Source organism: Eretmochelys imbricata, chromosome 3 (genome assembly GCF_965152235.1).
Source record: "Eretmochelys imbricata isolate rEreImb1 chromosome 3, rEreImb1.hap1, whole genome shotgun sequence".
NCBI classification, from domain to species: Eukaryota; Metazoa; Chordata; order Testudines; family Cheloniidae; genus Eretmochelys; species Eretmochelys imbricata.
The window spans coordinates 69,465,798-69,480,039 of NC_135574.1; the positions used below are offsets into that span (position 1 = coordinate 69,465,798).

General features: G+C 43.2%; 1 protein-coding gene across 1 annotated transcript in view; it reads right to left on the reverse strand.

Annotated features, from left to right (window-relative positions):
* MDN1 (midasin AAA ATPase 1) overlaps window positions 1-14,242 on the reverse strand; it is a 164,956-nt gene that overhangs the window by 36,636 nt on the left and 114,078 nt on the right. The window contains exons 62-73 of the mRNA XM_077812817.1: window positions 14,099-14,208; window positions 11,890-12,589; window positions 10,196-10,357; window positions 8,137-8,410; window positions 7,054-7,289; window positions 6,197-6,292; window positions 5,837-5,931; window positions 4,940-5,064; window positions 1,983-2,132; window positions 1,587-1,696; window positions 1,081-1,154; window positions 700-895 (exon numbers count right to left, since the gene is read on the reverse strand). Coding sequence (XP_077668943.1) covers window positions 700-895; window positions 1,081-1,154; window positions 1,587-1,696; window positions 1,983-2,132; window positions 4,940-5,064; window positions 5,837-5,931; window positions 6,197-6,292; window positions 7,054-7,289; window positions 8,137-8,410; window positions 10,196-10,357; window positions 11,890-12,589; window positions 14,099-14,208 — 2,328 coding nt within the window. The remainder of the gene's footprint in view (window positions 1-699; window positions 896-1,080; window positions 1,155-1,586; window positions 1,697-1,982; window positions 2,133-4,939; window positions 5,065-5,836; window positions 5,932-6,196; window positions 6,293-7,053; window positions 7,290-8,136; window positions 8,411-10,195; window positions 10,358-11,889; window positions 12,590-14,098; window positions 14,209-14,242) is intronic.

The following is a 14,242-nucleotide window of genomic DNA, read 5'->3' on the forward strand; positions in this document are numbered from 1 at the left end:
ATAAATAAAAAAATCAAAACACTCTCCCACCATGAAAAAATTGAACAGAATCCAGGAAACTGCCAGATGGGAATATCCGAGCCAATTTCATCCTCACTAATATTCTCAGTGAAACTTTATTTATTAACTTTATTTATTATTTAAGTTTATTAACACTTAAAACACTAATACTTCAACAGGAACATGAATCTGTTTCAGAATGTAAACTGGATAACTTCCCCTCTGGGCTGGACTACATGCTAGAGCTGAATCCAGGAAGGCTAAGAGTTATCAATTTATTTGAATCAGAAACATCATAGCCCTTTCAGACAAAAAGGCAAAATAAGCAGTTTTCCCTGTCACTGTTATTGTACTGACTAGCTAGGTAAAAGACCACCACAGCCAATGCCTAAATACCTGGAGACAATGTCATCCACTAACAGATCCAGTAATCTGGAATACAGATTACCCTGCATGGCAAAGCTTACTGTGCAGTACTGACGCTAAGCATATTCATTGCATTCCCTCCCTCTTGACCAAGCATTTTATCACACAAATCACAATTGAAAGACAAAACTCATACTTTAAAAAACTTTGACAACACTCAAAGAAGAGGTTTTTGGCACTGACTTGTGCAGAAAGTCATATAAAAACAAAATCAACATTCAAATCAGAATGCAGAACATATACTGCTTGTAATTAGAAAAGAAGTGCAGATACCTTGGCAGCATCTGTTCTAGCAGACAAAGTTTTTCTTAATATGCTGTTTAACCTCTGAACTTTTGTCTCTTTGTTCTCAGACTCTTCCTGCCTCTCCAAGCAGTCTAGCCCTTCCTCTTTATCACTCTCAACCAGGGCAGGTCGACAGGGCTCCTTCAGAACAGATTCAAACTTCTTCATGAATTTAAAGAGGGTCCTAATCACCACAGAAAAACACAGGATTATCAAATGTTCTATGGTACAAATGAAACCCCAGTGACATAACAAGCTCAGTGCTGCACAGAATCCAACTAGTAGGAAGTTAAAAATACAGTATGTGCATATACAGTCTATCACACTGGATCGCAAAATGGTCCCTTTCTTCCAAAATTTCCACGTTACCTGTGTGTCTTCTCCACAGACTGTTTTATAGCCCAGAAGCTGACATCATTCCACTTAGAAATTTTCACAAATTCCTGTAATAGAAGAGAAACTGCTAATGAAATATTCCTTAAAAATACAATGCAGTATTTGCTTTTAAAAGTGATCACAAAAAAAGGATGCATTAAGATGAGCTGACAGCCCCAAATAGCAAGGCATTCATGTTCACCTTCTGCTAGTGTACACATTTGAGCTGGAAGCGTTGCACAGACAACGTGGTTCGATCCATAGGGGCCTCATCATTCTGCAGTAATCTCTCTGGTTAAGTGGAACTGACTAACTCCAGACAAAAACTGCAGCCAGCCCTCCCACTCAGCTAATTTTCACACAAGGTAGAGTGTGAGGAAGATTTCAATAGGAATTTCAGTAACCAGTAGAACTATTCAGTACAGTTCAAACAAGGATATCTGCTTCACTGCTCCTTTGCAGAATTCAGCACATTGTCTGAGGAAAGCTTCTATTCTTACCTTAAGTTCTTTTTCTATAGGCTGACGAAGTTCAGTAATCCTGGCTTGTACACATTCTGCAAACTGCTTGTAATAATTGTATAGGTTCCACAGAATGCTGCACAGCATGTCTGGAAGAGAACAGAGCTGTAACAACAAGCTTCTTTCAAAGATAACATTTTCTTCAATATCAACATCCATCTCTTTGGGTTCATGAAACCCAGCAATACTGATAGAAACACTATGAAAAGCAGGGCAGCAGCCACTACAGTAAGTGAGTTGTATGTTGCACCTGTGGACTCTTGTAATCAGTTTCCAGTGTCTGGAATCAAGGATAGTTTATTGCTCTAAAGGACAAGTTTAGAGCAATAAAGGACAAGTTATGACCCCATTTACAAATGATAAAAAAGTACTTACCCTTTCCTTCTACTTGAGGCATTAGCAGGACATGACAGTGGAAAACCAACAGTGCTTGAAGTCGTGTATGAAATTCCCCCAAGGTAGATCCTTCAATAAAAGCTTGCAGTGTGTGGACCAGCACTGTTAAGCTCAGCTGCTCATTGGTTTCTGTGATTTCATCAGGGTGGGATTTTAAGAAAGAAAAGAGAAAATTCCTAATGCACATTTTCATTTGGCTGCTATAATCTGTATTGTGAGAGTCCAAATCAGGATCTGGCTCCCTCAGGCTAGTTTCTGTTAGGGCTGTTGATTAATCGCAGTTAACTCACGCAATTAACTCAAAAAAAATTAATCACGATTAAAAAAATCAGTCGTGATTAATTGCAGTTTTAATCCGCACTTTTAATCAATAGTATACCAATTGAAATTTATTAAATATTTTGGTTGTTTTTCTACATTTTCGTATATATTGTATTCTGTGTTGTAATTGAAATCTAAGTGTATATTATTTTTTATTATAAATATTTGCACTGTAAAAATGATAAACAAAAGAAACAGTTTTTTTCACTTCACCTCATACAAGTACTGTAGTATGATCTCTGTCATGAAAGAGCAACTCATAAAATGTAGATTTCTTTTTTGTTACATAACCACACTCAAAACCAAAATGTACAACTTCAGAGCCTACAAGTCCACTCAGTCCTACTTCTTGTTCAGCCAATCGCTAAGACAAACAAGTTTGTTTACATTTATGAGAGATAATGCTGCCCTTGTATTTACAATGTCACCAAAAAGCAAGAACAGGCATTTGGATGGCACTTTTGTAGCTGACATTACAAGGTATTCATTACAAAGCCACCATTCCAGAAGACATGCTTCCATGCTGATGACACTCATTAAAAAAATAAGCGTTAATTAAATTTGTGACTGAACTCCTTGGGGAAGAATTCTATGTCCCTGCTCTGTTTTACCTGCATTCTGCCATATATTTCATGGTATAGCAGTCTCGGATGATGAGTCAGCACAAGTTGTTCATTTTAAGAACACTTTCACTGCAGATCTGACAAAACGCAAATAAGGTACCAATGTGAGATTTCTAAAGATAGCTACAGCACTCGACCCAAGGTTTAAGAATCTGAAGTGCCTTCCAAAATCTGAGAGGGACGAGGTGTGCAGCATGCTTTCAGAAGTCTTAAAAAAGCAACACTCCCATGCGGAAACTACAGAACCGAAACCACCAAAAAAGAAAATCAATCTTCTGCTGGCGGCATCTGACTCAGATAATGAAAATGAACATGCGTCAGTCTGCACTGCTTTGGACTGTTATCGAGCACAACCTGCCATCAGCATTAACACATCTCCTCTGGAATGGTGGTTGAAGCATGAAGGGACATATGAATCTTTAGCGCATATGGCACGTAAATATCTTGCAACGCCAGCTACAACAGTGCCATGTGAACATGTGTTCTCACTTTCAGGTGACGTTGTAAATAAGAAGCGGGTAGCATTATCTCCTGCAAATGTAAACAAACTTGTCTGAGCGATTGGCTGAACAAAAAGTAGGGCTGAGTGGACTTGCAGACTCTAAAATTTTACATTGTTTTATTTTTGAATGCAATTTTTTTTTTACATAATTCTACATTTGTAAATTCAACTTTCACTGTAAAGAGATTGCATTACAGTACTTGTACTGGTGAATTGAAAAATACGGTTTCTTTTTTTTCTTTACAGTGCAAATATTTGTAATAAAAAAATAAATATGATGTGAGCACTGTACACTTTGTATTCTGTGTTGTAATTGAAATTAATATATTTGAAAATGTAGAAAACACCCAAAAATATTTAAATAAATAGTATTTTATTATTGTTTAACAATGGATTAATCGTGATTAATCTTTTAAATTGCTTGACAGTCCTAGTTTCTGTATGAACCCAGGGAGAGATATTCTCTGTCCTGAAAAAACTTGCATTCTAATTTGAAACAAGCCACAACAATAGAAAGGAAAGAGGAAGATAAGTGATAATAAGATCATATGATTGCAGAGGTCAGGTACATGCACAACTTGATGGTTCCAAATCATTTTTTTTATTTTCAATCTCTATGAATAAAAGAATTCTCAACCATCCCAGACTACCTCACAATCTAGAGATCATCAGTTGTTTAGTTCCTTGTAGGCTTCATAGCAGAGGAGGGTCTCAGAAAAATTTGAAAGTCCTAAGGATAGTGGCTTAATGGAACCAGCACCTGGACAGTATGTGGGGTGGTGGTGTGGAGAAGCAAAACCACTTTTCCAATTGAAAAAACAAAACAAAACAAGGGTTGTTTTGAACAGTCCTAGAATCAATATAGCTGAGCTTGAATGGTAAATTTGGCATGAAAATATCCCTTTTTAAGGAGGGGAGCCCTTCCCTGCTGCAGAGGAAGTTGATTTTGCAGCTTTAGAGAATTGCATGCTGAGCATGTGCAGCTGTTTTACACTAAGCCTGTAAAGTGGACATCAGAGGACAGTTGCTGTGCATGCTATGTGATGAAATAACTGTAAAGTGTGCAGAGCCAGAGGGCACTTTGTATGGTGTGCAGAAGAGAGCTCAGGTTATGAGCTCAACGTGCCTTCTGTGGCTGCAGAGAAAGACTCCCTCTCGCAGACCCCCCAGCTTAAAAATACCACTTAGTGTGATGCATGATTGCTGAAGTTCTACTTCTAACTGGTCATATATCACAGGCATTTTAGGAAAAGTAGAACTAGGAAGGTGCCTGTACTAGAGAGAGGAGTACACATTCCTATTAGATGTGTATTTAAGTGGCAGAAAAAAAATCTGCAATATACATTGTATTTGAGTAATAGTATGTGAACATGTACATTCACCCAAAGGAGCACAAATTAAGGTTGTGTGGTATTTTCTGCCTAAGTGCTTAACTGTGCACCATTAATTGATGGAGCTGTATTATACATTTGTAGCAGGACAATAGTTACCTTCTGTGCTCCCCTCAGTTTGTTCTTGCATGTACTTCTCGATCATCTGATGGATTGAGAACCAGTGCTTTGTGGATTTTTCTGTGTGCTGCTTCATACTATTGTCCAGACTAACCGACCAGCAGCTGGAAACATAGATGGGGGAGGGAAACCAAGATAATTATTATTTTCAGGCAGAAAACTGAGTGTGTAAGAGATTACGTAAGAGGCACAACTAACCACTCAAGTTCACAACTTTGTCACTACCACCTGAAGAAGCACAACCAATTCCACCACTAGCATCAGGGCTTAGGTATTTTGCCAGTCAGAGCTGAAAATATTTTTTGACCGCCCTGCCACCCAGAATGGCTGAGCTAACAAACACCAAACACACAAATGTGGCACTCAGGGCAACAACCCTGACTAGCATGGTGGCAGACAATAGGAAAACATGCTCTACATTCAGGGTGAGAGGTTTCAGAGTGGTAGCCATGTTAGTCTGTATCAGCAAAAACAACGAGGAGTCCTTGTGGCACCTCAGAGACTAACAAATTTATTTGGGTATAAGCTTTCGTGGGCTAGAACCCACTTCCTCAGATGCATGGAGTGGAAAATACAGGAGCAGGTATAAATATATGAAAATATGGGCGTTGCCTTGGCATTTTTTCCTGTATTTATACCTGCTCCTGTATTTTCCAATCGATGCATCTGATGAAGTGGGTTCTAGCCCACGAAAACTTATGCCCAAATAAATTTGTTAGTCTCTAAGGTGCCACAAGGGACTCCTCAAAGTTTTTATTCAGGGTGAGATGTAGTTCTGAAGATACTGCATTAAAATTAAGAGCTTAAGATATGGAGACAATGGTGCATGACACTCAAGAAAGAAATGACGAACAGTAGGGAACTGACAATTCTTACTTTAACTCCAATCTACGCCACTGGATGATCAACTGAGTGACCAAATCAAGATGTTTCCGCAAAGATAAAGTTCGACTTGCATTCTCCTCCCAGTCCTGAAAGAGAGAAATTCCTCTTTATGGAAGACGAGAACTCACACTGGAGAAAGAGGCATTAAGCACGACAGAACATTCCCCCTCCATAACCACACAGGCTCGTGTCCCACGTATTTGTGACCAGCACTGGATTTCACAAAAAGCTCTAAGTTGGTTTTATTATAGTACCAACACCTAGGTCACTGTCTCTTGCCACAACCAATGATTTTACCTGCAGGTGAGCTATTAAATTGAGAAATTAAAATGGTTTCCTTTCCCCTCTTACCTGTGACTTTGCAAGCAGAATCTCTAAGCCATTCAGGAACTTTGAGAGAGGACTGGAGAGTGGGAAGCTACGGATTCTGTCCATCACAACCAATAGCTGCAACAAGAAAGACGTAAGTGACAGATGAAGTTCCCAGCTCAGAATAGTTGGTCAACCCACATGCAACACTTGAGTTTGAGCTAATCTACATTCAAACGACATCAGTGTTCCCCGTCTTTGAAAAAGAGAAAAACTTTTTATTTTAAAATGGCCTCTCCATTTTAGGATTTAGACCAGTGAAAGCCAATGTTACACAACACATAAAAGCATCACACATGGCCCAACGATAAGAGCTTCAGCCAACATCAGGCTTATGGCACTTTGCATTCCTCTTCAGTGAGCATAATGGACTAGCTCCAGAGGGAGTCGCACCAAATCCTACCAAAGTGAAGGGTTAGAGAAAGGAGAAGACCCTCACTGTTGAATAGAAGTTACTCTGGAAAATCTGGAGCCTTAAATGAACTTATACTGAACAAACATTGTCTTACAAGTCATTAGTATGAACTTTGAGGCTTTAGGATCTGTAAAACACAGCATATTACTTTTATACTTGAATTAAAGATAGCACGTGTTTACATGAACAAACTTATCAATGTTACGTATCTGGATCATGTTGCTGACAGGTAGCTAACAAGCTACAAAATTATCATAATTTACAAGGATATAACTATATTTTTACTGTAAAACATTCATTATTTCATAATAGCTAGGTAATTAGATTCTGATGTGTATATACAAACACACACACTGGGGTGCATTACACAGACACCCCTGCCCACACCCCTATTTACCTTGAAAGTTTACTGTAATGCTCTCACCTGCATAAGTGCAGGGTGTTCAGGCCATTCTTGCAGTAACCTGTTTACTTCTTTAGTGAAGTTATCAAGTACAGGCTGGCATTGTCGAACTTGCTGAATATTAGGGTGCTGGTAAAAGTCATACGGGGCATCTTGTTGTATGATGAGATCTGAAGTCACTTCCTCAAAAAGTGTATTTTGGAGAAGTGTGCCAACTAAAAGCTGGCTGCCAAGAAGATAATCATTCATTTCAGCACCTAAGAAGCCAAAAAGGAAGAACTCATACATTCTCTGATCACTTTTTCATTCACCAGAAACCTACATGTTTCTTTGTATGCCTAGAGCATTATCCAAAACCTTAGGACATTGTGTATTTTTCAGGTATGAGAATGTTTAAAGTATGAAGCAACAAAGCGTGAATGCAGAAGGAAAAGGCTTAAAAATTCAGGTCTGTTGTTTTACCAGATCTTTGAACAGCAATAAGTTAGCCTGATACACAGCACGCTCCCAAAAATGGTTTGTGGTTGAATGGACAGAGTGACAGGTAACTAAGAAGTTCTACTCTGAGAAGTGATTAATATCATACCCTGGAGAGTCATGTATTATTGTTATAATTATTTCCATATCAAACATATTCAATTTCCAAGTAAAGACCATGTTATCCTCCCCCTTCCCCCCCCCCATTTCTAGCCCCACAAACAGGGCTGCACAGATGCAAGAGTCTTTAACAGGGCTGCACAGATGCAAGAGACTGGAATGTCATCAGTTCAGCTGATGAACCACAGAAGGAATAAGATCCAGCTCACTCTTTCTAGTTGGCTCCACGTGGCTGAAATGTGGAATGAATAAAGGCTGTAAAAATCTGACACAGAATTCAGAAGATAGGATTCTGAATACACACAGGGAACAGGTTTGTTAAAAGGTATCATTTTTGAGAGATCACTTTTCAGGGCAGAGTCATGGTTAGTATCTTATACAATGCCAGGAAAACACTGGTCTAAGACAAAGTATACTTAATCTGAAACAACTGCAGGTAAAGCTTAGGCATTATCAACAACCTTAAGAATTAAAACGGTATGCCTGAAGTACGACTAACAGCCTTACCGATCAAGGGATAGCAGTGTGCCACTAGAAAAGCACCAGTCTGATAGCAGGAAAGAAACGCACTGAAATAATGTTTAGCTTGATGTGGGGGCAGGCTCTGTTGATACCACAGGGATCGTGCGAAGTTTAGGCACAACTGCTGATGAATCATCATCACTGTTTGCATTGAACTCTGGGATAAGAGAGTTATTTCAGTGGCTACTGAATCCTCGGAGTCATCTTCATTTTCCATTTTTTCTTCTAGACTTGCCTGAGCTGTGATATCTTCAAAGTCCTGTAAGTCACATTAAAATAATAGTTAACTTTACCCTGCCTTTATGCTACATTTACTATTTGTATTGCACTAGTGACCAAAGGCCCCCTGTGCTAGGCACAGGTAGCAATGTTTACTATCCAATCTGAAAAAAAGACAAGTGACCTTAACAATGGGCTTTTCTTCACAGGGGCAGCAGGGGTCGATTGAGCAGGTCTAATGAAGACCCGCAAACTGATGGCAGAGCGCTCTCTGGTCAACCCCAGTACTCCTGCTCTCTGAGAAGAGTAAGGAAAGTCAACTGGAGAGCATCTCCTGTTGACGCAGCACAGTGAAGACACTGGGGTAAGCTGACTTATGCTACATCGACTCCAGCATGAAGACAAGCCCAATGAGAGAGAAGGGGAAGAGAGAAACAGTGAGAACATAGTTACACAGGCTAGCTACATGCATAATCTGGTGGCTTCAAGCAATTTAAGGGAAAGGAAATAGAAAGCAGAAGTACTCTCTTTGGCAGACTCTTTAGGATCAGCAAATCTTGCCAGATCACCATCAAGTTCTAGCATCTTACTATTGCATAATAAGTGTTCTCACTACATTTAGGAACTGCCTATAGTTCAGGGGTGGGCAAACTATTTGGCCCAAGGGCCACATTGGGGTTGCAAAACTGTATGGAGGGCTGAGTAGGGAAGGCTGTGCCTCTCCAAACAGCCTGGACCCCTCCCCCTATTCGCCCCCTCCCACTTCCTGCCCCCTGACTGCCCTGCCTCAGAATCCCCTACCCATCCAACCCCCCCGGCTCCTTGTCCCCTGACCGCCCCCTCCCGGGAGCCCCCCCGCCCCTAACCGTCCCCCCGCCCCTAACCGCCCCCCTCAGGACCCCACCCCGCATCCAACCCCCCCGCTCCCTATCCACACTCCCGCCCTCTGACAGGCCCCTCCCGCCCCGGGATTCCCACTTCTATCCAACCCCCCCGTTCCCCATCTCCTGACCGCCCCCCTCGAACCTCCGCCCATCCAACTGCTCCCTGTCCCCTGACTGCCCCCTATCCAACACCCCCACCCTCCTTACCATGCCGCCTAGAGCAGCAGGAGCTTGCAACCCCACTGCCCAGCCAGAGCCAGCCACACCACTGCGCTGCGTGGCAGGAACGGTGGGCCAGAGCACTGGCAGCGCGGCAAGCTGAGACTGTGGGGGAAGGGGAGACAGCAGGGCAGGGGCCAGAGGCTAGCCTCCCCGGCCGGGAGCTTAGGAGCCGGGCAGGATGGTCCTGCGGGCCGTAGTTTGCCCACCTCTGCTGTACTTTATTCATCTGAACAGTAGACTTTGGTTTCAGAGTAGCAGCCATGTTACTCTGTATCCGCAATATGGCTAAGTCTATATTACAGCCTATGTCGGCATAATTTATGTCACTTAGGATTATGTGAATAAACCAGTCCCTGGAGCAACATAAGTTACACTGACATAAGCTTCTCCAGCCAACAGAGCTTCTGTTGTTTGTGGAGGTGGTTTTATTATGTTGACAGAAGAGCTCTCTCCTGTCGGCATAGAGCGTCTTCACAAGACGCACTGCAGCAGCGCAGCTGAAAGTGTAGACATGGCCTTTAAATCCACAGATGACTGTCCACAAACTCAAAAGAACAAAATATTTTAACAGTACACATAGAGTGCGCCATTATCTCAAAATCCTTCCCACATTCTTCTCCTGGAGAAGAGAGAAACTGATTCATTTCTCCCTACGTAAGAACAAAGTTAGTTTTTTAAAACTGTACAATGCATCTTTCCATAAAGTGATATTCTTCTACCTTCTCATAGAGAGGGAATCTCCTCCTAAATTCTCTCTCTTCCTCCTCTTCCTCACTTCGCCCCGTTCCATAGCTCTTACTCCTGTATCTGTACAGACGACTTTCTTGCTCCTCCTGCTCCTGGATGCAGCGCTCCTGTTCATCCCATTCGTTTATAATTGCCTGAAAAACCAGAACACTGTGAAAATTCTTCAGAAATTATAACACACACAAACCACACTTGCCTCAGCAGTGAGGCAATGTCTTTGTTTTTCACAGTATGCAATATTATTACAAGTGTCCAAACCATGCTGAGTGAATACTGTAGTAACATTTCACTTGTAAATTCCTGGAACACCACACCTATGACTACTGTATGAAAAAGATCATGCAAATATGGGCCAAATCCTACAGATAGGCCCTACCAAATTCATGGCCGTGAAAAACATGTCACAGGCCATACAAATCAAACCTCCCCCATGAAATATAGCTATTGGAGGGGAAGGGGAGGGTTGGGGTGCCCCAGCTGGGGGCTCCTACCCTGCACTGGACTCCAGCTGCTAGTCCCAGCTGGGCTGGGGAGGGATAGAATTTACTCTTCCCTTGCACAGCCACTCTTGGTGGGGAGATCAGACCCACCTCTGGAGGCAGTGCAGAAGTGAGGCTGTACCACCCTCACTCCTGTACTGAAGCAGCCCTGGAGCTTCCTGCAGCTGTACCTGAAGGTGGGTCTGATCTTCCCCGGAGAGCAGCCTTACAGGAGAAACGCAAGTCCTGTTCCTCCCCAGCCCAGCTGGGAGTCGGGCTTGGGGCTTCTGCCCCACGGCTCCTGTTGGGGCTCAGGGCGCCCAGGCTCCGGGCTTAAATGCCAGTAACTCCCGCCAGGGCTCCCACCCTGCAGCTTCTGCTCTCAGGGCTTCCACCCTGTGGCTTCTGCCAGGCCTGGGCTGCCTGGGCTCAGGGCTTCTGCCTCATAGCTTCTGCCAGGGCTTGGGGCACCCATTTTTCCAGGGGTGCCCCAAATTGGCCAGGGTCCGTGGACCCATGCGTTAATCCCCCACTGGCCGGGACTAGCAACTAGGAACCTCCAGCCAGAGCACTCCCAGCAGCATGCGGGAGATCAGACCCACCTCCACAAGCCTCCTCTAGCTGCAGGAAGCTCTGTGGCTCTGAAGGCAGCACAGCAGTGAGGGTAGCAATCCCATGACCCCCCTACAACAGTTTTGCAAGCCCCCCAGTCCAACCCCATTTTGGATCAGGACTCCCATGATTACAACACAATGAAATTTCAAATGTAAACATCTGAAAACATGAAATTGACTTGTTTTCAAATCCTATGGCTATGAAATTGACCAGAATGGACCTGAATTTGGTAGCCTCCTACCTATAGTCCTTACTGAATCCCTTATCAGAGAAAACCCCCCACTGAAATGAAAGGTAGGTTTTCATGAAGTAAGTACGGTAGGATTTGGTTTTATGTCTGAATATATGAATCATATTATCATAGCGCATTAAACGTAATTACCATTTTTAATTCTATGAAAAAATTGCTACTGTTAGACATGGTATGGAATGTTGTGTTACTTTGGAAGATTATCCAGCTGGTTCAGCAGGTGAGACCCATATCTAGGCATCACTGTCGAAAGCAAAGTTACACTGTACCTCTGGCATTTGGCTTTTAGAAGTATTTGTTCCATTTACTCAGAAGACTTTACCTGACACAGATGTCTGAAAAGCTGCAGAGATTTCTGGTCCAGCTCTCCCTTAGACAATACATGGCATCGAAGATACAATAAGGCATTCACTAGCAGCTGTTCCTGAGTTGGGTATGAACTCTGAACCCTTTCATCAGACTCTCCCTCAGAGCGTTTCAGAGATAACTTTTTAAGGCCACAGAGGATGTTCATAGATTGCACTGAGCATAAAGTATCCGCATGTGAAAGGTAACTGGGGAAGGTGGGACCAACAGAAGGAAATGCCAACAAAGAGGTAACAAGGGTGTCAAGTTTGGCTGGACAGACCATACTATTGAATGTTGCATAAACTTCAGAGGACACTAGTCTCATGCCATGCTGCAGCTGTAAAATGGCAGCTTGCAGTGGGGTGATAGCATCAGGGTACAAAGTATATTCTTCTGCCAAGTGTTTTCTAAATTGATGGTGAGATTCCTGCCAGGATGCTTCTTCGTTTAGCAGGTTCTGTACTGCCTGGAGCGACTTAGGTCTATTTCCACGAAGGAACTGTAGAAGACGGGCTAAGAGATCCTGGACTGTGGAAATTTGTGCAATGCTGGTGACATACTGGTGAACCTCCTGGTATAAGCAGTCATATGGCGGGACTTGGGGTCTGAAGGCCTGTTTTCTGGAAAGACTGTCTATTTGTTCCTTCAGCTGTTGCATTCTTTGGGGTAGAAGTCTATTAGGAAATAAAGATATTGACCAATTTTAGAAGCATATTATAAACTTAACTATTCCATTAGGGTGCACAATATGACTACAGTATATGAATCACCTAGGCTATGTGGTATTTCCTAAGAGACAGTAAAAAGTGCAGCTCTAGTGAAAGTGCCTTATGAAGCTTAGCCATTTAGAACTGGCTCTAATTCTAACTTCTAGTAACGAATTGTCAAAGCAGTTTGCATGTGCTGAAATGAGATCAGGGACTTTTGTTAACTTGGGAAAATTGTGAACAATGATTGCATGCTGGAGTTTGAGCCCATCTCTTGCGTACAGAAGGAGAGTTGCCTCTTGCCGATTAAAATTTCTTCCCCAGTTCCTCTGCTTAAGAAACACAAATTCTAGGAGTATCAGAGTACTTCACACCAGTATAAAGGTTCCTCACACTGGCATAGCTTATTCCTCTTCCCATATAGAGGTATACGGCATCTTTATATTGGTATAACTGCAACCCTCAGGGGTTGTACTACTTAAATTATACCAGTGTAGTTAAAACCATACAACTTATGTCTAGACAAGCCCTTAGGGTATGTCTGCACTGCAGCTGGGAAGTGTGATTCCTAGTGTGGGTAGACAAGACTTGTGCTAGCTTGCAGTGTGGACATTGCGATATGGGTGGCAGCTTGGGCCAGCCGTCTGAGCTTGGCCCCTGGGGGGGTTGGACGGGCTCAGACGCTTATTTTTAGCATGCTAGTTTGAACTGAGCTAGTGCAAGCCTGCTGGGAATCATACCTTCCAGACACAGTGACCCACCATGAGTGATCACCAGCCTAAGTCAGGCATTTGTGCTCCACTAAATAGTTCCTATACGTGCCTTTACTATCCTGATATGCAAGTCTTTGTTCCAGAATCAACTATATCAGAGATCTCCAAACTGTGGGGCATGCCCCCCTTGGGGAGCACGGAGGAATGTTGGGGGAAGGGGCAAAGAGGGCCTGGGGCAGCCCCCTGGGGGGCAGGGAGGGAGCGCCACCCAGCTCCCAGCTCTGCTCCAGCCCCACCCCAGCGCCATGCCTGGCCCTGGCCCCGGCCACAGCGGTGGCCCCAGCTCCACACCCGGCCAGCTGCCAGCCCCCACCACGGCCCAGCTGTGGCTCTGATCTCACTCCCAGGCTCAACCCCTGGCCGTGGCTTTGTTCCTAGCCTTGCTCCTGGCCCCAGAACCACCCCCCGCTATGGCCCCAGCCTCAAGCCCCCTACCCCTGTCCACGTCCAGTCCCCTGTGAGCAACAGCCCCACTCCTGGCTCCAGCTCAGCAGGCAGCACAGATGGGGTGAGGCAGGATGCCACCCTCGAAAGTTAAGGGACCACTGAACTATATAAACAAAAATTATTTACAAAAAAGCAATACAAACAACATTACAATGCAACGGAAGAAATCCAGACTACGTAAGCAGGTGCGACTCCCAAAGAATATCGCTGGCCTCTCCCAATCATCAACAAACTAGTTAAGTGCTTCTTCCATTACCTGATATGCGGATGAGTGAAACTGGTAATTGCTTCATCTTCAAGATCTTTTCCTGTATGTAACTGTGCTGACAGATTCAGTGTCTTCCATTTACACTGCAGGTGGTGTAACTAGTAAAGAACAAATTAAACAATTTTATGGTTT